Source organism: Bacillus rossius, chromosome 11, assembly GCF_032445375.1.
Source record: "Bacillus rossius redtenbacheri isolate Brsri chromosome 11, Brsri_v3, whole genome shotgun sequence".
NCBI lineage: Eukaryota > Metazoa > Arthropoda > Insecta > Phasmatodea > Bacillidae > Bacillus > Bacillus rossius.
Genome location: NC_086338.1, coordinates 28,032,654 through 28,058,667, shown reverse-complemented (window position 1 = coordinate 28,058,667; position 26,014 = coordinate 28,032,654). Strand labels below are relative to the sequence as shown.

Below are 26,014 nucleotides of genomic sequence, written 5' to 3'. Positions count from 1 at the left end.
TACAGCGTGCAGAATGTAATGAAAAACACACTTATGTTGGTCGCACTTTAGTATGAAACAAGTCAACTGTGCGCACAATCGTACGAAATAAGGACTATTACCACAAGTTTATATAAGTCTGATGCTGTTGGCTGTACTAGCAGAAATATATTTGACATTAGATACCGGAACAGAATTGAACAGATGATTCACATGGAAAAGGTTGTTAAATGAATGGTGCAACGAAAAAAAATCATGGGCCTGACAGGATTGATATGTAATAAGCGGTGATACACGAATAAGAACTTTATTTTTTGAAAAATTAAAATGTAAATATCCAGACAGTAATGTTGGTTTCACCGCCAGTACAGGATGGTTTAGAAAGTTTGCGGAAAGGTACGCAATGTGAGTTGATCACGCGCCAGCGGGCACATCAACCAGCCGATTGGCATTAACTATCTCCCGTTACGCGGTGTTGTATATGTTATACAAACTATTTGATGGTAGACTTATAAAGAAAAATAGTGTGACATATTAATAATTGAGTGTTATTCTACACACACACACACACACACACACACACACACACACACACACACACACACACACACACACACACACACACACACACACACACACACACACACACACACACACACACACACACACACACACACACACACACACACACACACACACACACACACACACACACACACACACACACACACACACACACACACACACACACACACACACACACACACACACACACACACACACACACACACACACACACACACTAACACACACACACACACACACAGATATATAATGTAAAAAATATTTACCTAAAAAATTTCGAATAAATTAAGTAAATTAGCCTTGCTATTTATTGAGACAAGAGCTTCAGAAATGTGATTTTGGATAACACAAACATTTTTAGGAAAGCATTAGTCGTGCTAATTGAGGGATTGGTGTGACACTAAAATATTAAAAAAAGTATTCTAATGGTTTTCAAAAAAATGTGGAGAAAAAAGTTATATTTTAACCGCAAATACTGCAAGTAACATAGGAATGTTGATTTAAATCTAATTTGGGATGTCAATATTTATAAATAGTTGTTTGCAAAATCCTCCAATTTATTACAGAAAATATTTTAGGACCAGTTAAGTGCCTAGAAAACATTTTTGGAAATCTCAACATATAGCAGCAATTCTTTACATTACAAAAAAGATTTTTTTTCCTTGATTTTTTCTTAGCAAAATCATTGACAATGTCTATAAAGTTAATTTTTAAAGTTACATCTTTTTCAGTGCACATTACAACTAAAGAACTTAACTTATCATTCAGAAGGATTGCCCCCTAAGCATTTTTGACTATGCTCAAAACTGAAAAATTTCTTTCTGCAGTACTGTTCGTTATTGGTAAGATCAAAAACATTCTAATTGCAATTTCAAGATTGGGAAAAGTGCTTGATAAGTTGTTTTCTTTAGGTAAGTCTTTCAATATACATTTTAAAATAGCCACACTCATTTACAAAGTCTGAACTAATATCTTCAGAGTTCAGTGACAGAAGATTCAAAGCAGCGTTCGTGACTTCTGATGGTTGGGATGAGCAAACAACAAAAAAGGTTAACACTTGAAATCTTGAAGCTACAACTTCATATGTTCCTTTCCTTCTTACCAAATTTTCTAGAAGTCCATTATTTTAAAGAACACATTATTTTTTAATTTGTTATTTTATCTAGGTCTCATTCAATCCCACATGTTTCACCTTCATCTGCAAAAATGTTTTGCTTCCTTACTCTTGAGAAATCCTTCCCAAGTTTTCAAGCTGTTTGCTTCCTACTTCAAGAGTACGACTTTCACACTGCAAGCTGTTAGTACATTTCTCTGCTCTTTCCAAAATGTCATTCCACATAAATAAATAAAAAATGGTCTCAAAATTCTGAAACTTTGTCTCGAGGTTTTGTGCTTCAAGTCTACATGCCGGTTTCACATTGGGGTCTTCAGATAGCTGCCTCAATGATTCTTGTATTTCCTCGTAACCCTTTTCTAAAGCCAAAACAGTGTCTTGTCTGGCAGACCATCTTGTTTCTGGCAAGGATTGTACCTAGGTGTATGGTCTTTTGCCAAGTACCATTTCAAAATATTCCACCTAAGTTGACATGGAGAAGTAGTTATACAATTCCTGGACAAAACAAAAGAATAGTACAGTAGCAATGCAGCATTCTGCGGCAGCTGAGTCAACAAGGTTTAATGAGTGTGCAGCACACGGTATGTATACAGCAAGGAAACTGTGCTTCTTTATTCGGGCCAGAAGACCTGAGTAGGGTCCTAACATGTTGGAGGCATTATCATAACTTTGGCACCTAGAATTTTTAATACTGATATCAAAACTTTCAAGACATCTAACTATAGCTTTTTCTATGCTGAAGATGTGAGTGATATTACAGGCAGAAGCTTAATAAGTCGTTCTACAGGTTTTGGTTCTGTTTGAGCTGTTTAATCAGGTGTCGAGTCTACTATGAGAGAGTGGTATCTACCTTCTTTCAGTTTCTCAAATATGGTTTTTAGCACGCAGCTATCCATAATTTCAATAAATTCATTACATGTTTGAGAAGACAGGTATGAGGTGTGCCCTTGACCCTTATTACTGTACTTCCCCAAGTGCTGGGCGAGGAATGGATCATATTCACTCATTTATTTAAAGGAATCCAAGAAATAAACCATTTGAAGTTGAGTCAAAATTTTCATTATCTCCTTGTAATGGTAAACCTCTAATTGCCAAAAATCTGACAAGAGAAACTATCCTTCATAGTACACTTTGCAGTAGTAACCATCTTCTTCATACTGTGTAAACAGAATTTGATCAACTTACATTAATTGTTTTTGTCTCGTGATGTACGAAAGAATATTACGCCTATAGTCATGTGACTATTCATGGTGTTTAAGTAGTTTGCAGCTGTGATTCCAGTCATTAAAACCGGTGGAAAAATATGTTTTTGCATTGACTGGTTGAAATAAACAATGAGTACAGAACACTTTAGCAATTGTCTGCAAGTATAACAACATATCTCTTAAAACTACGTCCCCATTAGGAAGAGTGCTTAAAGATATAGCTTGAAACAAGTTCTTTTGGCATCATTGTAAGTCCACAGAGAGTTCAAAAAAATCCACCATTAAGTTTTGTTTTAGACATTTTTTTTTGAGAAAAATATCAACGAATAAGTTTGACTTCACATTACAAGTAGCGGGATCATCTATAGAAAATGAAATGGTAAGTCTACCTCTGCTCTGCATGTGAGTTGGTTCCATACTGCTGTTGTTGGACAACTTCAGGCTCACAATCAAGGTTAACACTAATGCAAGATTGGTCAGCTGTGTCTCTAGCAGGTCTTCTTGTGCAAAGTTCACTGGGGTCGGTGATGAAATTGATGGTCTCGGTGAGTCATCCTGACAAGAGGATGGGGCTGAACGAGTCGTACTCGAAGTAAAAAATGTTCAGATTTTTTGGCACTTTTTTATGCAGTTCAAGTTTGTCAACCTGCTTTTTAGCAGTGCATTTTTTTTATATTCAGTACCACTTAATTTTTTACTCATTATAACAAAATCAAAATCACTAAAACTTGTAACGAAAATACAAAAAAATTAAGCACACACGTGAAATGCATTTCAACTAGAACTGAGCAATAGAATTCAAAGAAGAGAAACTGAGACATGGTGGGAACGAGATAGAAACGTTTGTGTTCCCCCCTCCACTGCAACATTCTCACCATGCTGCCCACCCTGCCATTCCCCTCCTTAAGACACTCGCCTGGCATACCCGGCCACCCTACCCCCTCCACCCCAACTCACCAAACCAATCAGATCACTACCTGTAACAGGTTATGTGTTCTCCTACGTCAAGAGCGATATATTAAACTGTTGTGCTTTAAATTGTAATATTTTACTTTTTTTTCCCCCGTTACACTCATTGTACGCTTGCGCCGGATCTATCTATCTTCCACTCGACTGTTTATAAAGTGAAGTGAAATGTTAATGTGGTTTTCATTTCTTATTACAAAAAAAATTTTGGCAATAAAGGTTAATTATTCTTGCATTTTAAAAATCTGATTACTAGTATAATTTCAAGTATTTATTCTTTTATTATTAAAATAAAAATGATTCAATTTTATTCATAAAGTATGCAATCATTTCATCAATGTTTTGTTATGACGTCACGTTAAACTATCGTCCGTAAACCGACTTTACAGACAACCAATTTTTTTTTTAGGAAATATACTACCATATGTTAAAAAACCTATTTTTCCTGTTTTTTTTTTGTACTATTTTTTCAGACCTCAAATTCTCCCGCCCCTCAAATGATGACCAGTTTGCCCAAATGTAAATTGGGGCCTGAGTGGCCGGTAGGGTTCCTCAGTTCTCCCATCAATACGTTCTGTCACTGCTTCATCCACATTGCTCCACTCCTCATTGTCTCTAATAACCTCGATGTCCATGAGACATTATGCTTCAGTGACTTAAATTTTCTGTACACTGTAAACTCCCTCCTATCCATGCTAAAGGATTCCTTCCCTCTGAACTAAAAATTGAGCTGAACCAAAAGCTAATCTTTGAATTTGTTAGTCAAGAGTCATGTACAATGTGTGATTAACTCTTTCTTATTGTAATGCTTACTTTCAACTGGAAACCAAACAAATCACACTCAAATTAAGCTTGCTCCGAAATAGTCAAAAATTTTGCCACTAAAACTTTCAGTGGCAAAAATATCATTATTTTTTTTTTTTTTAAGTTCAGGTAAGATAAGCAATTATTAAGTAAATTGTGTTTTTCTGAATAATCCTCATATTATTTCAGTAGATATGAGTTAAATGCTAGGAGAGCAAAATATTCTTGTATTACAAAATACATATCTATATGCACAAATAACATGAAATCCACTGTCAGTGCAATATTTCATCAGGTCTTTAGAACAGTGATTGGTAACTTAAGAAATAGAAAAACTGAAATCATTTTTAACCAGTTTGTAAATTTTTCATTACTAAACTGCAATTTTTTTTTACTTCAAATTCACCATTTTGTAAATAATTTTTTTTTTTTCAGTAACATTTAAGTTTCCAAGAAAAGTCGGTACAGCTTAACTGAAAAAAATATATATCTTGAAATCTCAAATCAGATTAAAATTTTAATTTTGTTTTCAAATTGGAGGAAAACAAAATTTTGGATATTCTGCTTTTGTTAAGGTCATTAAGCAGCATCAAAAGAAAACATTTACTAACGATTTTTTTTAATAAATTAATCAATTTAAATAGTTTATGCCCTCTGAACAAATTGATAACTTCATTTACTAACTTATTCTCATTATCAAAAGATACAAAAAGACAGCGTAGATTTGAACTTTTAGTGAGTGGGAAGCACAAAGACTATTTTCAATGGTTTGCTGTGAGAAAATGAATTATTTTGTAGTTTCTATACTAACTTATTTCGTAATTCAAATGTTCTATAAACAAACAAACTGATAGCACAGAAGGGCGAGTTCAATGTCTTGTTGTTGCCAAATAAACTTAAATCACTGAATGACATGAAATATATGTGCATGAAGTTCGCCTTGGGTAGCTTCTTATGAAAAAGTTAATATACTTTTTATTTAGTTGTGAATTTATAACAGATGATAGAAGTCAATTGAATAAAATGTTACCATATGTGTGCCTAAATGTTTGCTTGTTATGACTTATAGAAACATAAACTACGAATGGCCCAGATTTAGCAAGCTGCTAGCATTAAGTCTACTTTAAGAAACATATTGGTGAGTTAATGGAACAAAATAAGATGTTTTACTGTTACAATATTACATAATTTCACTATTTAAATGTTTTCTGAACAAAACATCACCACAGCCTGTTATTTACAAAGCCTAGTGTTTGCCAAAATAAAGTAGGTAAAAGCAATTATGTAGTTACATATAATACAAAAGGCTTCTTATGAGAAACTTTGGATTATATTTAATGCAATGGTAGTTAATTTTTGTAGATAGATATCTCAGGAATAATATCATACTGTTACAAGTGAGAAAACAGGTCTGTAAAGGATAACCCAATTAATTAACTAAAACTTTATTTAACAGCAAATATTTACACCATTAGTTCACTTACATAAATTTAGATGTCCGTTCCACACATCAATCGCACTTTTGTATGTCCAAAAATTTACTCTCCACCAGAAGATCAGCTGAACAGTGGCTCTCTCTACTGCTGGTCTCTCACTGCGCTCCTCAGTATCAATACTACTCACTTGTCCACTGCACATTCAACACCCGGGTGCTTCAGTCCCTGACGCACTGATCTTCACACACCAAGTCCGCTGCTCACCAAGAGGTGTCTCACCCTCTTCACTTCACTTCACTGCTGTCATCGCTCTGAAGATTCACTGGTATCGCCAACAGCCTCGGTCACTCTCATGCCACTCACTGCAGACCGGCCTCCGTCGTAAACACCTGTCCAGTCCCGACCTGGAAAGGTCTCGTAACCCTCCGAAGTGTCGCGTCATCAGAATACCCGACTGGACACTCGAAGCTGCGAGAACAATGGTATCTCGGTTATGCCACCTCACGCAGATGGGGCTCTGGGAACGTGCCGAACACTGAAGAGAAAAGGAGACAGGCGCCGCTCCTAACCAGAGCATTGCAGAGGGACGGAAGCCACCTGTAAGGGAGGTGGAGCCTCCCATGGACCCCCTCGCTAAGCTGGCCGACACACCGGGCAGTCGGGCTTGCTTCGTTGCCTCGCCTCTAGTATCCTCGCCAACAATACCATAAAACAGCCAATACGACCGCACTACGTGTAAAACAAAAATGTAAGCACTGAGTTGCACGCGACCCATCATAGCAAATAAAATTAGTGCCAAATGGGCAGGATACGCATCTCAGTCTGTAAATTGAGAAAGTGTGTGTATTCTTGAATATTACCAGTAAATCTAACTATAACTGTGGAAAAATTATTTATAATTCTTTATTTGTATGAATTAAGAGTGTAAAATACAATAGTTTAGAATTTAAGTTATTATTTATATTAATGATATTACATTACTTATTTATGTAGTATTACTTAAGGGTCATTCCATATGAAATCAACCAGAGGCTTTAACCTCTACACCTTAGATTTTCACGTTATTTTGTATATTGGTAATATCAACTAAATACATTATAAAACTATTTTTTCTAAAAAAAAATTTTGAGTAGTTTTTTTGTATAAATTTTTTAAAATTGCAAAAATAGCCAATTTTAGCAATGTTTTGGATCACTCAAATACTTGTAGGTTTCCAACTAATGGTGCTAGAAGGCTGTTTGACAGCTCATTTTAAGGCTAAGATCCTTAGTTTTGCAGCCTCCAAGAAAATTATTTCTCCCATGAATATCGTAGTAGATAAAAAATACATACTAGACAGAATTGTAAATAAAACTTTTAATTTTGTAAATATGACGATAAAATTTTTTTCAAAAAATGCTTTCTTATTTAATTTTAATTTTGAAATTTTCAAAACTAAATATTAGGTATATATTTTAACGGTACACGGCTGTTACTTTGCACACAACTTAAAGGAGGTACAATGAACAATTCTGTCTAGTAATTTTTTTAATACAACGTACAGAATTTAAATAATCTGAGTATTAAATACTGTGATTTAACTGTCACTTGCCGCTGATGAAAGGAACGAGTTCAACAGTTTGCCGCTAGAGCTCTGATTAGTTCCGAGTTTACTCACTAGATGGCTCTAATATCGCAGGAGTTCAGGCGGGAATATTATCGCTTCGAAACGGTCAAAACACAACACTAGTATCAGCAATAGTAATCAATGAATTGAAAACCGTCTCACGTTGTCAACAATTTCTATAGATATATTTGTCAGCTTTTCAGTGATGTAAATTATTATTAATATGCTTCACTTGTCGTGACATATTTATTCATAGAATATTTTTTATTTAAAATCATCTAACTACAATTACTGAATTGTTTTAGTAGATAGAGATTTATTATAATAGTTGGGCGTCTTAAAAAAAAACTTATTTTGGAAATACTAAAGTGCTAAATATGATTATAATATCTAACCTATTTCGTTTACGGGCATCTACGTGAACGTCGCACATTACATTTTATTACAACATTATTTCACATATTATCTTAGTGACTTCATTATGTATTTTGATATGACTCTTTACCTTAACACATGAATGAATCCTGCAATCACGGTGTATTACAATAATAGCAAAATGGTTTCATATAATAATATAACTTCCAAAATCAATTTAAATTATTAAATTATTATTTATACTTCTATTGTAGAATCGTACATTCAAGACAAATAAATAATGTTTAAGATTTTATTAGAATATTTCAATTATTGTAAAAAAAAATTATTTGCAAAATGACAATGATTTTCTATAAATTTATTTAATTATATTTCTTTAGTTATATTTATTTAATTGTGTTTCTTTAATTATATTTGTACCTCGACTTAAGCTCTGGTAGAATGGGCTATAACTCTGGGTGTAATGTTACATACATGAGTTATGATCAAAATATTAATAGTTACTATTGCAACTCTATAGAGATGTTTAAAAAAAAATAGTAACTGAAGGACCAGCCGCCTATGGCAACTTCCTCCCGTAATGATTTAGTTATGTTTATAACGATACAAAAATAAGGGCCAATCTCTCGATGCTGTCGTTGAACAATGGTTAACTAAAAGTCGTTTAAAATTACCTTTGGTTTTTAACAATAGATTTTTCACTACCCAAGCATTTATTGTATCACTAACCTTGAGCAGTTAAACATTTTCGTTAGTTACACAAGTTCGTTAGAAACACAATTACAAAGCAGTGGCGATTCTTTTTTTTTAATTTTTCTTCTGGGGTCATGTAAAATTATGTTTGTAAACAAATATTGGCCAGAAAGAATCATATATTTTTCAATTTAACTTCCGCTACATTATTTGCAACTATAAATGATCAAAGAAACATAAGTTCCAAGTGCGCGCATACACGCACGCATATGTATACATGTAAATACTTTTGAACAAGTGAAATGAGGAGTTTTAGCAAATAAACATTCAGGTAATTTTCCAAAATACAATTTTAAAGACCTTTATATTGTGTTCTTACATTTTCAGTAAGATTTATTTAAATTATTTGGCAAATATTACAATCTAAAAACTTTTGTAAGTATGTCCAGTAATTTTTTTAGGTAATTTTATTTGTGTTACAAGAAACCGAAGACCTTGCTGAAGTAAAATTATTATGTATATAAAATGTGTTTAAATTGGTGTGTTATACTTAGATGAAATTGATCTAGAATTATATGAAATAAAATTCTATTGTTTTACCAGCCTTTGAGCTTTCTAGCTTACGTGAAATTGTTATAATTAAACTTTATTGCCTAAGTTTTGAATTGCTCGAATATGCAAAAAGTAATTCACTCGCTCACACACTGGCCTATAAAAATTCCAACCCACTACAGAGAACCACCAAATATATTGCGTAAGTGTTTCTGAAATGGAGTTAAACTTTAAAATTGCCTTTATTATTTCAAAAAAATAATTGAAAACTCCAAGCAAATGTAAGAACACGTCTTCTAGATATAATGGAAGATTATAATGCCGTGTCCGAATTCGCCTGAAGAATATACTTGTAGATACTTTGGAAGTGACTTCGCAAGGCTGTCAGAAATGGACGTGAAGTATGCTATTCAATACGCAAGTAAATGAATCTGTGTAATTCTTGCGTACTTCCAGTTGAAAATACGTCTTCATTTGAAAAAAATTTGGTCATATTTTATATATCATTTAAATAATTTAAGAGGTCGTAAAATAAATATCATTTATTTTGTTTTTTACTGGTATCAAGAAAAAAATTGACAAAATTAATTTATGGATGTTTAAAACGAAGTTTCAACAAACACATGTATATATTTAGCCTACCGATCGTTACTACAAAACAAAAGTACAATAATAATGTAAGATGCCTTAAATTCACGTGACAGCGATGAAGTGTTAAAAGAAAGGACTAATTTCACATGTGTTTAAAAATAAAATCCAAACATCCTTTTCGGCTGGCTAAACATTGAACATATCTGGATTCGTCAAAGGCAAGTGAAGTACGCAAGGTTGTAAACATGTAACTGCATTACTTTCTGATTAATTTTAATAAAATTATGCATAGGTACCTCCAAAAAATGTTCAGTTAAAATTAGTATTGTATTGGTGTTTGTATTAAAATATAATGTATACCGGGTATATTTTTATTGTGTTTTAAGGTTTGTTGACTTTTGTACCTCATGTATTTTTGGTGAAAAGTGAAAATGTAATTATGTAGGTATTATTTATTATCAGGGCCCAAAGCATAACTTTATGTTCGTTGGCCGAAAATGAATTGAAGTTATACTTGTATATCTAAGAAAAATATTTGTATTTTGTATTAATGTAAGTATTTTATTATGTAAATTTTTATTACTTACAAATATTTTGTACTCATAATATCTAGTTTCTATTTGTCTTAAGACATAATCAAATTATACACTCAGCAAAAAATATTTATTGTTTCGCAATTTTTCATTGTTACAATATTTTAAAATGTAAATTTGCTATTCAGAAATATCAAATTATAAAACGTGAGTAAAAATTATCATTAAATTATATCAATAGCATATTTATTGGATTAGTATTCCTTGCTCCTAATCACTTACTCTGGTTGATTACCTTCTGTATAACCTCAGTCAGTGATCGTAATTTATGTACACCTTTTCCCCACTAAGACGATTCTGGAGCAGTGTTTTTTTATGTACGGATGTGTCAATAAATCCGTCAGTTTGTGGAAGGTGTTGGGGGGGGGGGGGGGGGGGGTGAATTACTACTCTTAAAATATCACTTTATCTGTATGCTTGATAAAATATCCTTTGGTTAGCTCCCTCCGAAATATTCTTATACAACCTATGACGTGTAGCCTACTCCTTAGATATTTTACTTCCAACACGTTTGATTGCGTAGAGAAGGCGATTCTTCGAGTATGTGGCCCTTTCAGAATTAAATTATTATTATTAGTTACAACTGATGTTTATTTCGAGCCTCTTTGACTTCCAGCTCATACATAAAAGACGAACTACCAGTGATGCTTGACGTCACCAGTAGGGATAGCGTGAAGGAGCTCCTCATTTCGCCAGATGCGACTGGCATACACACGTATTTATATTGCAATAATAAATTACTAAATGATAGCTTATTTTTCGAAAATATGATTATGTTTTTTTACAAGAAGTACGAATGCCAGGACATTTACAAATAACATCGTTTTTAAACATCACATATAAAAAAAGGAAGTGTAATCAAAAGCCATAAGCTGCAGGTCAGCTAAAAACGGAAACCAAACATTTTTCTAGCTCTAGCCTCATGTATACATGCTTAAAAACATAATACATTTAAAACACTAAAATTAATGCAATAACCTGCAATATTTTGAAGACAGATATTCAGCTACAAAATATTCTCCGATAGTATAAAAAGTTCACCTGTATATATAGTTGCAAAAATACAGTCCTAATGAGATATCAAATATAGCAAATAATACCGCTTTGCAACATAACGTCATGCTATTAGATGGTCAACGTTCAACTGTTTGTGTAATACACATACGCACACACCTGTGACAAAATGTGTAAAGAAATAAAATTTATAGGAGCGCAAAACCTTTGTAGTACACAGTTAAAAATTATTATTATATTTTTTACGGGGGCAGGAAAACTACATTACTGGCCAACTTATTTGAATGTAGCGGTTAGCTGTGAACGAGCGTTCTTGGAAAAGAGACCAAATCTTGATAGTTTTGGCCACATAATCACCGCAGTAAAACATACAATTTGTATATCGTATATGTGTAGTGCACCAAATTAATATTTATTATAATTACCTTGGGTTGCACTCGGTTACGTACGGGTTTCTAACTGAAATGTACCAAAAATAGTAATATTTATTCTCTTGCGCTTTGTTGAGGATCGAGTAGTCTTGGATGGGTGTATGGGAAAGGGACAGATAGGCAAAGGGATTGGAAATCTAATGCTAGCCGAGGAAGAGTACACCCTTCCCCACCCCCCTATCCCAGACTGGTCGTAAACATGACACCCCGCTGGGCGATAAGAATTCTGAGAACAGCGTCCTCTTGCCCACCCCCTTCCTTTTTCCGCGCGTCGCTACATCGTTCAACAGTACTGCTAATGCGCTCTGTTGAGGACAAAGATAACTACGCGTGTTTTTGCCCGCTCGCGAGAAACTCAGGATCTTAGCCTTAAAGGTCATTGAATGGGCTTCAATTTGATATGTAACATGACCAACTTCAGAGAAAAAAAATAATTTTTATTTGTTTTCAAAATTTTTAATATTGAATTTCTAAAAAACACCATTTTCTATTTTTTTTAAAAAGTATGTTATTCCTAAATATATTGGTTAGATTTGTGCCAAATTTCAAGGTGGAGAATCAATGGGATCATGAGTAAATAAAAATGAGAAGTTTAGTAGATGCTTAAGGGGGCATGGTAGATAAATAAATGCTTTAAGCGTCAGTTGGACGTTATAGGTTTTTGGAAGACAACATTGAAAAACTGCAAAACAACAATCCTACATAATGTTATTTGCCAACTTTATTAGCAGACGTCCCAAAAAGACAATTCTCGAGCGTTGTTTCTTCCGCAGCAATTAAATGTTCGAAATTACCAAGGCAGAAGTTTTGTTCAAGTAACCTTCAGTTTTTAATTAATTCATTTAGCTCTGGTTTAGATACCATGCTGCCTTAAGAAATAGTTGCAGCAAGGAAGAGTAGCATAATTTTACATCAAATTTTGACTTAGTAAAGTATTCAAATTTTATTGTTATAGACTAAAAATTTTTTACAAATTATAAAACACGGATAACAAATCTTACCTTACTTTTATCCAGTGTTCTTTGATTAAACATTTGATCAATATGATAATGAAAAAACTCATAATGTTCTTAAAATGATACTTGCAATGAGGAATTTTGATTTAATAGAATTCTTTAGACATATGTAATTGTAATTTTACACTGTTTTTCATAGAAAAACTTCAAGATACATACAAAAAATGAAAATATAAACACAGAGAACAAGACTAAATCAGCACATGTCAATCTTAAAATATCAGAGAGCAGAAAATATTCAGAAGAAGGTATTTAGTTGTGAAAAAATAACAGCACCAACAAACACAATTGAGCGGGGCTGTCGCCCTGCGCAGTGTGACATCTCACTCATGTCCACAAGAAATCGCCCACATCGGTTGCAGATAGCCCAAGGAAAAGAAGTGACTTCTATCTTTATTCATCACAATGCCCACAGCAGGATATGGGTTCGAGTCCCTACCGCGATCCTGCTAGAGAAACAAATTTTAACACCGCCTTATAAGTAACCCAGTATCATCCTTTCGACAGACATCCACACATGAACTCTACTTCACAACAAGAGGTAGTGGGCGGCACTCCGCAGCCTGGAACTCTTCGCGGGCCCTTGGTTCGATGCTGGGTTCTGGCATCCGTACCACGAGGCCCGCAGTAGCTATGATGACAATACAGTTTGCGGCACACTGTGTCGCAGTGTTGTCTGATTAAGCAAACAGTCTGAGCAACCAACAAACACAGTGGACTAACAATGATGAGACAGCTTCCGCAAAAACAGTAAAAACTGACAAGACAACCACCTTGGACAACACTATGAACTGACGAAGAAAAAATTAATTTACCACAAAACCTCTTGCAAACCAATAACCCTTGCGACAAGACACAAGCCAATAACATCAGCCATTAGGTGTGCAGCCAATCAGAGGAACCCTCGTCTGTCATTCGCTGTGCCAGGAGAAGGGGGTAAAACATGTAATATACCCCTGTTTTCCAGTGTCCAATATCAGTCTGTCTGTGTACGATGACTGGAACAGATGGTCAGTTCCCAAAACGTTTGTTCACTGTGTTGTCCAAGGTTCTTGTCTGCCTGCATTAAATGTTTTTGTTGAAACTGTCTTATCATTGTTAGCCCACTGGTTTTGTCTGTGCTGTTACTTTTTCAGGACTAAATTCCTTCCTCGGAATATATTGTTCTATCTGATATTTTAAGAATAACATCAGCTGATTTAGTCTTATTCTCTGTGTGTTTATGTTTTCATTTTTATTTTACATTCTTGAAATTTTTCCATGACAAACAGTGCAAAACTTGGAAGTTTTTCCATGACATGACTGAAATGACATGTTTAAAGAATAATATCAAATCAGAACCATAATAACTTTTCATATGTTATTACCTTAATATAGTGAAAGTAACTCTTCATGTATACATCATACTTTTAACAAAAATGTCTAAGAATAATTATGGATTTCAAATATTGAGAAAAAAACTTTAGTGTCCCTCCCCCCACCAAAGAAAGTCCTTGCAGTACCCATAGTGTCACAACCCATGGCACCACATGGGGAGTGGGGAGGAGGGGGGGGGGGGTAGGACATTGATTGATTTTACTTGCAATTGGGCTTTCATCCGGTGGCAAGGAGTCCTCTCCATTCTCACTCTCCCTCCCCCTTTAATCTTGCATCTCTCACCCCCAGCATTCCTTCCTCCAGCCCATTTCACTCTACTGGTCCTCACTAGGAAGACGTGCCTCCCTATTTCAGTCCGCCTCCATCCCCTCCGGAGCTTCCACCCGTGGTCTCTCCGCCCTCTATACCCACCTCTGTGTACCCTAGTTCCCAGCTACCCCTCTCTCCCTTTATCACCTTATACAGTCTGACTAACCTTTCCAACCTTCTCCTCTCTTGTAATGCTTCCCACCCCAACTCTCTAATCATTTCAGGTGGACTATGCATTTCCCCTTTTGACCTTCCCTTCTCCACCACATACCCATCACCCACCTCGCTGCTCTATACTGCACCTTCTCCTGCTCCCTTACCTCAGTCACCAGGTAGGGGTCTCAGATCATCATTGGCCTGACCAACGGAGAGTATGCCCTTTTTCCTTATGCTCCTTCCTATTCCCTGTAGGGTCCTGCCAAGCAACCCCAGAAACATGATGATGCTCAACACCCAATCTATGGCCCAATAGTAATGCTAGGAAGCTTAGCACGTCCAACACCTTTTACTGAGTAAAAAGATATAGGAAAGTTTCAAACCATATATTTCTGGAAAAACAAAGTGGAAGAAACCAAATTTTTAGAATAATTTTAAAAGATTTAAGTGACTTGGACTTGAGTAAGGTTTTCTTTCAGTCAGGGTGTTCTAAAGTGTTTACTCCATCAATACGCTCTGACCAGTTGCTAATTCAGATAACACTACAACAGTGCACAAGACCAACTCTATTATCACAGCAGCTGCGGACAGAGGCCGGGCATCAAACCGCGGGGCCACGGAATGTTTCTGAAGTCGGAATGACTCCAATTACCTAAATTTACTATGGAAGAGAGTTTAGTTCATAGTTGCCGTAAAAAGGAAAATGACTTTACGAGGAGTTGTTATTGAGTTCAGTTTGATTTGGCAGGATAGCACTTGGGGCTCAAATGCGCAACTCCATTACATATGCATTAATTTTTTTTAACAGAACATAAGATTTTAAGGCTATAGCCCTAGCTTGCCCTGCTGTCTCTACCGTAAACGATGTACAAAATATCAGCTAAAAATGTGTATGTGCAGTGTGTTACAGCCCAAGCAGTGAAGCACACATTCTTCCTCCTTTGTTGTTAGATGTACAATAAAATATACCCCTTAAACCTGTGGTAGCTCTAATTTAATTTTGCTTTTTTGTTATCTTTACATTTAAAAAAAAAAATACTTTATTCAAACTGTATCCAGCATGAATTTTTTAATAAGTATCTACCAGAAATGTTATTTGTTCTCCTCCCAAAAAAAAATTTTTTTGAATTTTTTACTGTAGGCCTACTAACCATATATATATATATATATATATATATATATATATATATATATATATATATATATATATATATATATATATATATATAATTTTTTTATTTATAATTTGCATGCAAGAAATTTTTTAACAATTACTAAACTGGAATATCTACAAATTATGGCCCTACAATTTTAATTTTTCTGCCTTCAACAGGATATTGTATTTTTTATAATATTAATACATTATAGTTCTTGAGCTTTTTATTAAAAAAAAAATTCAGTTTATTCATTTACTCCATTACAGAATAATATCAACAAAAACTGATAGCCTACTCTTCACAAAAATCTGTTAGTTTCAACCACTTCTTTTGGGAAAGTGGGTTGAGCGCAACTTCTAAGACCCGGGGCCTAGTCATTTGTGCACCGTGGTTCAAACATGACTGACTCCAGTTCACAAAACACCTGCATTCATTGTCATCCTGGTTATAGACCAGTCTTGTTAATGAGGTGTTAATTAGGTACTTTAAATAAATTGGTTTACGAGTCTTGGTTTAATAAGTACCGATGTTTTGAAGACCAGCCAAACAACATAAGATTTCCAAGACTGAATAATTCAGAATTTCATCTAAGACTTATAATGCCACATTTCCCTTAGTTCTTAGAGATAAATAGGTTGTGAAAAATAAAATGACATTAAGTACATCAAAACAAAAAAAAAATATTAAGTACACTATTAAAAAATGACTGTCAAACATGAAAAATTTAAGTTTTCACAGATAAAAAATTAATCTGCTAAAGTAAATCTTGCAAGGTATGACTTAGCCCACCCGACAATTCATGATGCAATGGAAGTCATAATTCCTCAAGTACATCTGACATGTTGTGACTGACGCTCTCCAAACACGTGCATCAAGTACACATTACAAATACTATACTATTGTGAGAATGGTCAGTTAGTTTAGGTTAAATACATAAAAAATAGTCTAATATAGTTTGAAAAATTGATTAGAAATGACCAACATTAACTATAGTTAACTTAACCTAACCAACCATCCTTAGTATTTTTAATGAAATTTACCAACTATTCACACAATATAAAAGTGAATGTGTGTTTGTATATATAATGTAGGTAACCTAACCTTTCACTCAATTTTAAAATAGCCTATTTTTAATGCCACTACTCTAACCTAACCAACCATCCACACCATTCTCACGATTAAACGATATTTTTAATGTACCTAACCTGACATAACCACTGTATAAAATGGTCAATTACTGGTAAAGTACTTGAGTATCACAACACCTTCTTAGATAATTAATGGAAAACATGTCAGGAAGTAAAAGAGATCATTTTGAAATTTTTATTACAATTTTTACAGAAAAGTGGCTCCCCTTCACAATTACCGAAGTCACCAACAAGGATTGGGACCGTCCTCCTCCCTTCCTCGTAATTTTTTGCATAAAACTGATAAAAACAAAGCAAGTGCAACGTCTACTATCACATGATTTGAACAAGCGCCTTTTGTAACAACTGCTGTGGTTACATATACTTTAAAAAGGCCTACTTGGTTAATCCAGCAATAAGATTGAAGCAAGCAAACTAAGTGTACACTAGGAAGCTTAATTATCGCTTCAAGTTAAATAGCATTTTGAAATCTAAATTGTTTTCAAATTAATTTAAATTGAATGGAAATAATTAAAAAAAATTTTGATATAGAACAAAGAGGATTTTAACCAAAAACATATCTATATAGACTATTTCTTGTTAATCTCTGTACAGTATGTCTGAGTCTATTTTCAAGTGAACTGTTTTCTGCTTGTATCGCCTGCAATCAGAAAATATTCTGCATTGAAAAAAGTCAATGTTTACACAAGCCGTATGATTTAGTATTACAGAAATCAACGGGCTGACACGAATAAGGTTGATTTTATTTAGTACAATATACACGTCACCATGCAAACGGACCTAATAATTAACATATAACGATGACCACATAAAAGTTCACGTACGATGATAAATAGCCTAAAAGTGAACAAAGAACTTGACATTTTGACAAGTACCTTTGTAACTTAGCGATCCAGGACTTCGCTGGCCAGTAGAAGGAGTATCTGGAGAGATTCTAGTTTTCCAACTAGACGTTGGCGATAACGTAGGACTATTACTTTTGCTTTTTTTTAAATTACTGCTTTGTCTCAATAATGAAGACATTGGCAGTGTGGCCCGCATCGGACCCTGCTTACTAGAACTAGGCGACGATTTACGAACTCGTTGAGGCTGTGACATATTAACATTTATTTCGCGTACAGTTGCTGATATGTTGCTTTCAGTGCATCAGTAAAACATTTAAAAATTACATTTATTTACTAAATAACAGAATGGCACATCACTTTTCCTCTCATCAAGGTACTTTCGCTAGTGGCTACTTGTCACGAAATTCAACATTCGGCTGTCATCTCAGATGTCACGTGAACACAAGCTGAAATACCATTGGTTGAAAAGCGCGCTAATATAAGACCACCAGCCAGAACATAGAAAGCATTCAAAACTTTATAAACCACTTATTATATAAATTATAAAACAGCAGTAATTAATTAAAAAATATTCTAATTGTTTTTTATGGCGTATACATTTTATATCAAAGTTTATATATAATTCTTATACGCAAAAATTAATATATTCAGATACCTAAATGTACAGTTTCGCAACACATCCACATTCAACTGCTTACTTTATTTTTAAATATTTTTAAAAAATACTGTTGAATAGATTTCACTAACACATTCAACTGCTTGCTTTAATCAAAATTGAACGTTACATAACAATTAATCATATTCGTTATATGGAAGAATTGCCGCCGGGAATGTCTCTCACAGATTTGATAGGTACCTATGTATTTTTAAAACCAAATATATTTTTGTGATTATATAGCTTTGCATCATAAACAGATCCAATTCCTTTCTTTATTTTGATATTTTATACTAATATACTGCTGGATAAGCAATAAGGATAAATTATAAATATCATAAATAGGAAAAATCAAATTTTGCAAATATAAAAAACATATAAACTACCTATTACACAACATTTATGATCAGGAAATTAATTTTCAGAAAGAGCGTTAAATAGATATATGTGTAAAGAAAACTAATAAGGAATCATCTATAACAAACTATTTTAAAAAATTATTCCTTATATAATTTCTGTCAGTAACATAAATTGCAGTGCCACTGCTTTCGTTGATGAGGATGTGGGTAAGTATTATCTTTGAATATATATTATATTATACTGTATAGAAGTCGCCAGCCCAGGTTAAAATTTCTAATACGGTTTTGAGGTAGTTGGTTAATTCATCGCCACAATCGCCACCATCTCTAGGGCATCGTCTTGTAGTGGTCCCTAGCGGAAAAGAGTCGAACTCTTCAAACACCCCTTCCCCCTCTCATAGAACGACCTTGAGCTGCAGTGAATGATTTATGGAGGGTGCGGGGAATGACAGCGGGCGACAGTGCTGCGCTCTAACGTGTAAATAACAACTAAGACGATACAGAGTGTTAAGGTGGGTTTACGATTTGAAAATTAAGAATTAAGACTTAAGATTTAGTCGTGTACTTACCATATGACTCTATGTAAACTAGTGGAATGGTTTATGTTTGTCGTGTGTGAATTTTGACGGGTTGTGTGCAAACCATATGATGACTTAAGACTTAACAGAAATGGTTATATTTTATATTTTTCGTTAAGACTTAAGGAAAGCGACCAATCACAACAAACCGGAACCTTTCAACCGGAAGTTTATGTCTTATTATTGGACCGAGCGAGGCAGTATTTTGGGTTAGAATTCGTATATTTGTCATTTGTAATCATCATCCATTTCGAAAAATAGATATTCCATTTGTCAATAACCTATTTCATACCTGCTTCTCCGTTTCGAACAATGGCCGACCATGTGTTTTGTGCTGTGATTGGTTAGAATTAACGACTTCTATGTCAATCATAAACTGGAAAATGTAGTCTTGACTTAATCGTGTGCTCGATGTTAAGTTATAATTCTTAAGGAAATCAATCGTAAACCCAGCTTTACTGCAGCGCACTGCAGCAGTGAAGTTCCCAAGCTGCTCATCATACGCTTCTGAAAAACGTAGAGTAAATCCTATCCACTCGCGACTTCTATACAGTATATATATTCAAAGGTATTATAGAAGGTCATTATAAGAAACTCAGACTTGTTAACATGACGAACGCTAGTGGCATCCACCTGTAGCAATCCTAGTGGCAAAGTCTGAATAACGTCCACGAAATTCAAACTCCAATCTACTACGATGGGCAATCTCAGTAATAATTTTCACTCATCGTTGGAAACTTGTATAAAAATGAATTTACGCTTCCTAGAACTGAAACGAGATCTCGCCATTAACAAAAATATAAATCCTCTATGATCTTGAAAATTGACCTAACTTTAAACATGGCAACTAAAGGAAATGGGTCATACACCTTTAAACATTCAAACATACTTGATTTAAAACCTGAAATATGTAAGTCATTTAATTCGTAAATACTCCGAAAAACATGATAAAATAGATAATTTTCAAGAAAAGGTGCGCAACCGAACAAAAAAAATCAGATTCCGAAACTGGTATTGTTGAGTATTTGTGTCCCATTAATACTAATGAGTATTTTTAATATCGCTAACTGAAACTGACTAACCATTTATAACAATTTACAGAATTTTAAAATTGGAAAACTTAACCAACTGTTCAAAACAGTGCACTACTCATAAACTACAAGCAATATCGCAATGTTATTCAGCATTCATCAAATAGAAAGAGAGGAAATCAAAAATTATTATCAGAATATTATTTTAATTAAGAGCACTTGCTCTATAACATTACAAAAAAATATTTTCGAGCGTATTAAAAAACGAATACACATTTAAACGCATTTAATGTTGAAGTTTTGTGACTTTGACGCCAACCGCCGGTGCTCCCTCTGGTCCGCAAAGGTCGTTATGCCACAACAACACTTGCCCCTAAGTGCATCGAACACGCCCGAGCGTGAGTGTGTGAAAGTGCGCCGCGACGAACACCTAAGCGACGTCAGCACCCGGCCGGGTGTGGCAATGCGCCTAACTAATTATATATAATTATTTGTCAAATTGAAACAACTAAATTAATAACAATTTAAAAGAGGATTCATGTAAGGGAAATTATGTCTAATTGTTTTATAAGCATATATTTTGTAACTTGTCTTTAAGTCCAAAACTGGCCGGGTCGGTTTTCCCGCATTTCACGTGGTTAGGCGCGAGGCCGCAGGGCGGTCTCGCGCTCAGTTACCGTCTGGAGCTCGAAGGGGTTGGGCGCTCCGCGAACGTTGGGTCATCAACTTTAGCATCTCTTCAACATTTCAGCAATAGTGTAAGTTTCGTAAATCTTTTAATCAACTCGGCGCCGACCCCAACCCAGTCGCACGTTATTTCGTGCGACTCTTAATTTATTAAATTCTTCCCATCGGGGAACTTTATTTTCATACGTAATTCCATGTCCAGTTTAAGGACCGCGTAGTAGTGGTACGCAGTTTTCGGCTAATTAGCCAATTAATCGTTATCGTCGTAGATCCTCCGTAATAAGTGTTGAGAATAGCACTGACTAACTTTCGTCTTGTAACTTTCTCCGTTTTTATAGTGCAAAGTGTAACGTGTATTTTAAGTGTCTAACTTTCATTTGCAAGGGACTTTTACGTGTACGTCTCCAGTTGGCGTGTCCATGTAATTTCTGAAACGTTAATATTTCGCAGTAGGTTAGACTGCAAACCTTCCTGAACATAGGAACTTTTCTACGTATTTATCAGCCCGCCTAAGTTGGGGCAATACCAGTTTCATTTTCATGCTAAACCTTTCACAGGGACGAGAACCCACTGTTTCAGTTTGTCGATATAACTTTGCAATCCATCTTGGTCGCGCAAACCGTCACGTATAGAGATACGCGTGTCATAGCGGTCCGACAACGGACGAATGAGTGTATCAATACTGAATAAAGTGCAGTGTCCTGTAACTCGTTTACTATTCATTTATAAGGCGTCCTGGGTGGCCTGAACAGCCCAGGTAATTTTCGAAACGAGACGCGCTCCTGCCTGCAGCCACGAGGCCGAACCCCCGTTAAAACCCCTGAGATATTTTACAACGCTAATAATTAATTAAAAACTAAAACAGGCAGCGGGAGTGGCGTCAACTTCTTTATTTGTTTTCATAAAGGTTGAAGCGACAGACAGTGATCGTTTTTACACTTCTTTTTTTTTTCACAATTAGGGAGGGGAGGATGGAATTGAAAATGCAGAATGGGGCCACTAAAAATATTTGTGGTTATGAAAAGCCAACATCAAAAATATATTTTAAATACCGTATATCAAAAAAATTCTTAATCTTAAACATAATTATTTAAATATAAAATAATTTTACAGACATTATTAATACAGAATTTATTACAGAATTAAAGTAGTGGTATATTGAGTATAATTGCAAACTATTATATTTTGAAGGGGGGGGGGGGGAATTGACAATGTTTAATTATCTTGGTAGCAATGAAATAAACATGTCTGCCATGAGCACATGTGCATGTGTGCAGGGGGTGGTCATGTCTGCATGATTACATACTAAGTGAAGCCTTTTTTTTTCCTTCGGCTAATTGTAGCGCCATATTGGATAAACGGCCAAAACATTTTCAAAAGTGTTGTGTTTGCTGTGTGTAAACAGTTTTAAGTGACTTTTTTTTTTAATGAATGTGGCTGTTTTTAAAGATAGAGATTCTAATTCTGTCGTAGCCCCGGATATCACCCCCGTGATGCGGGTTGCGTAGTATTCTCAGTGAGGGTTCAGGCCTCATGGCGGGGGAAATTAACACTATCCGAGCTACAATGATGTTTCGACAGTTTGACCACAATAATTTATTGAGCCCTTCGCGTAATCTAGGTACATGGGCAATCTGCGGCACAACACCCGTCCCTCCGCGGAGTGAGGCTCGGCTGCACGTGTTTGGGGTTGGGCAGGCACCAAGTGCGGACTGCACCCCCTGGTTCTTTATGCGAACGATGAACTGTCTCTGCCCCTTCCCTATAATAGTGAGAAACCAATTAAGTTGGAACACCGTCGCCAGCGACGTGAAGTCCGTCCGGTTGCGGCACGCACGCGTCCGCCGATGCGCGCAATGTCCCGCCTCAACAAAACCAAGAAAATACTTAATTACAATTAAATTTGTTACGATGGCGACCGATAGCGTAATGCCCGTAAACGTGAAAGTCCCGATCGCCCGGATCCAGTCTCACCAGTTCTGGCTCACGTCTCGCTGCCGCACTCGTCTTGCCGTGCGACCGCCTTCCTCGGCCGCCAGATGACTACTCCGTCGTTGCCCTGCGACTCTCGTCCCAGGACACGTCTGTCCTCTCCGGCCGCCAGACTCCGACTCCCTCTCCTGCCACGCGTCTCACTCCCCGCCCGACCTCCACCCACCACCGCGACACATGCAGCGCTCGGAGAGATTCCGGGTGTTGGCCTCGGCTTCGTCGCCCGGTGACAGCAATTAAAATAATACTTTAGAAAGACATAACAGTAATAAAATTACAAAAATTACTGAAAAATAATACTAAAAAACAATACATGACCCCTTATTAAAATAAAAAGTATGTTCTTCATATATACAAATTAAAATGTCACACTGCACGGGCAGGGGAGGATCAGGGGTTGGCGCAGCATAACAGACTTTATGATCAGGGGAGACACTTGGGTCGACATCAATTCATACTTACTAACCATCATCACATTTTTGGGCATATGCGATATGATGACAACGAGGTTAAAAAGTGACTTCACCAACATCTCAGCATGCAGTCATCTGGCAATTTCTTACTCCATGCATGTATGTGCTTGTGAGTTTGTTTTTTTTTTTCTTTGGAAACTAAACTTATGATTTTCAACATGTATACTTTGCAGCTATGGAGATTTAAAGTTTTGAAGGGGGAAAAATATAGAACAATATAATGTAGTGTTTTGGTTGTTCCATATTTAAAAATAGATAATATGAACCATTCATGGTGAATATTCTCAGCATCAAACGACCAAATAAAAATCAAACCAACAATTTGTTCAAAAAGTAAACGAATTTTAGTTTGTTAAGTTGCCGATAAATACAGCACAATTCGTTTATTTACAAAGAAAATAAGAGTGTTAGTTTGACACCAACTGTTGGTGCTCCTCTGGTCCGCACAGACCACCATGACACATCGCTCCCTCGTCAGAGTATGTGAGGCCCGAACACGCTCCAGTGCAGAAAAGGGTAGACAAATGCAGCGCTGTGGATGCCAACCGTCCCAACATATCGATTACTGTCCATGCTGCATTCGACTAGTGCATTTACTGTTACTTTGTTACTCATTAATACTTTTAAAAATTAAACTAAGCGACAAGTAGACAATAATAGTAGTCCAGTTGATGCCACCGTCGGTGCTCCCTCTGAGAGCACAGGACGTTATGTATCCTCATCACCTGAATTAGGGCCGGTGCTACGAACACGCCCGCGCGTGCAGAATAGAGTAGGGAGGGCAGTGCATCGAACGGCGTGACGTAAGTCATGGCTGGCTATGTTGTACGAAGCGCCCGGCCGGGTGTGGCAATGCGCAGCTGAGTCATAGTGCACATGCATTTATAATTAAAAGAATTAACTAAAACTTTTGATGTATCTAACATTCTTTAATAATTAATTAATGTAAATGCTTTTGGTTCACAAAACTGGCCGGCATAATCTTCCCGCGCTCCGTCACTTTCCGCGGGAATTCGAGTCCTCCCTGGCCGGGATGTTAGGGAGAGTCGGGAGTCACCATCCAGCACTCACCAGGGCCGGCAGCTCCGCGCACGGGGAGCCTGCAATCTTCGCTCCAAAACCAGCATGTAGCTTCAATAGGTAACTTTCTAAATCGTTTTTCATCCGCTCCCCGGCTGGCCCTAAATTAACAGTACGACATGTCACGCGGTTCTTAATTAAATGTGTGTGACTCGACTACGAGTCGTTTGAGTACTACGTAATTTCTATAGTTTAAATGTTAGTATTAGTTCCAGCCATCATCCATGTGTAGTGTATAATTTCAGTGTTACATCTAAGGCATTTATAAAGTGATTAGCTAATTATTCTCCCGTTTCACCATCTGGACTTTCACTTTCCGTGGTCGCTAGGTACGCCACGCGCCTTCATCGCCACCACTAGCCATCTCAGGATAGCCTGCTACCCTCGGTGGGGTATCTCTAAGGAATTCCGCTAACCGTGATTCAGTACCACCATTCGAGGGCCGTGTGTGCGGAGATGAGAAGGTTGACGATGATACGGCCAGTTACGTGAAGATGTACTGTACCAGGTGAAGTACTGTATCGTGTAACATGTCAATAAAACTAGTTATGTTTATGTGTGCTTTTATTAGTTTCGGCATCCTGGGTGGCATAAACAGCCCGGGGAGTCCTTTGTCGACGCGTCCCTGCCTGCAGCCTCGAGGCAAAGAGCCCCGCCCTCGAGTCAAAATCCTTGTTCACGTAATTTAAATTCAGCACTTTAGGACAGGCAGCAGGGATGGCATCACAGTAAACATGAAAAAAATAATGACCTCTATCTGTCTTAGCACGACTAGGCTAAAAGCATTACCTGCATTACTCTTTTGCACACAGCATGTTTCTGTGGGAACCGAGCTGGGGAAACACATTGTGTTCACAGCCTCGGCAGTTAGTCATCACTCTTGAGGCAGACCAGTAGCGTATCGCCCCATTTAACTGCATTCATCACAGCAATAATGTAAGGTCCAAATCCGTCTGCATCTGGCCCCGCAGACAGTCTGTACGTCCGTCCTAAACCCACCAGCTGCTTAACTTAAACATGAGTGCTCTTTTGAGGGACTTTTGCAGTCTACGCAATTTTATATTTCGTCTAGGCGCGTGTTGTGACTTGAATGCTTAGTATTACATCACAGAGACATTCACAGTTTCGCCCGCACAGGGCCGTTGGTTAGGCGAAACGCAACAAAGAACTCTTTTTAGTTAATATGACCCAAGGACTTTTGGGATCC

At 36.2% G+C, this 26,014-nt stretch overlaps 1 protein-coding gene across 3 annotated transcripts in view; it reads right to left on the bottom strand.

Moving 5' to 3' along the window:
- The window catches only part of LOC134536735 (protein FAM117B-like), a 40,559-nt gene extending 22,195 nt beyond the window's left edge, over positions 1 to 18,364 (bottom strand). For all 3 annotated transcript variants that reach the window (XM_063376625.1, XM_063376627.1, XM_063376628.1), the window contains exon 1: positions 17,983 to 18,364. In XM_063376625.1, coding sequence (XP_063232695.1) covers positions 17,983 to 18,205 — 223 coding nt within the window. In that variant the 5' untranslated portion in view covers positions 18,206 to 18,364. The remainder of the gene's footprint in view (positions 1 to 17,982) is intronic.
- Between the last annotated feature and the right edge of the window lie 7,650 nt (positions 18,365 to 26,014).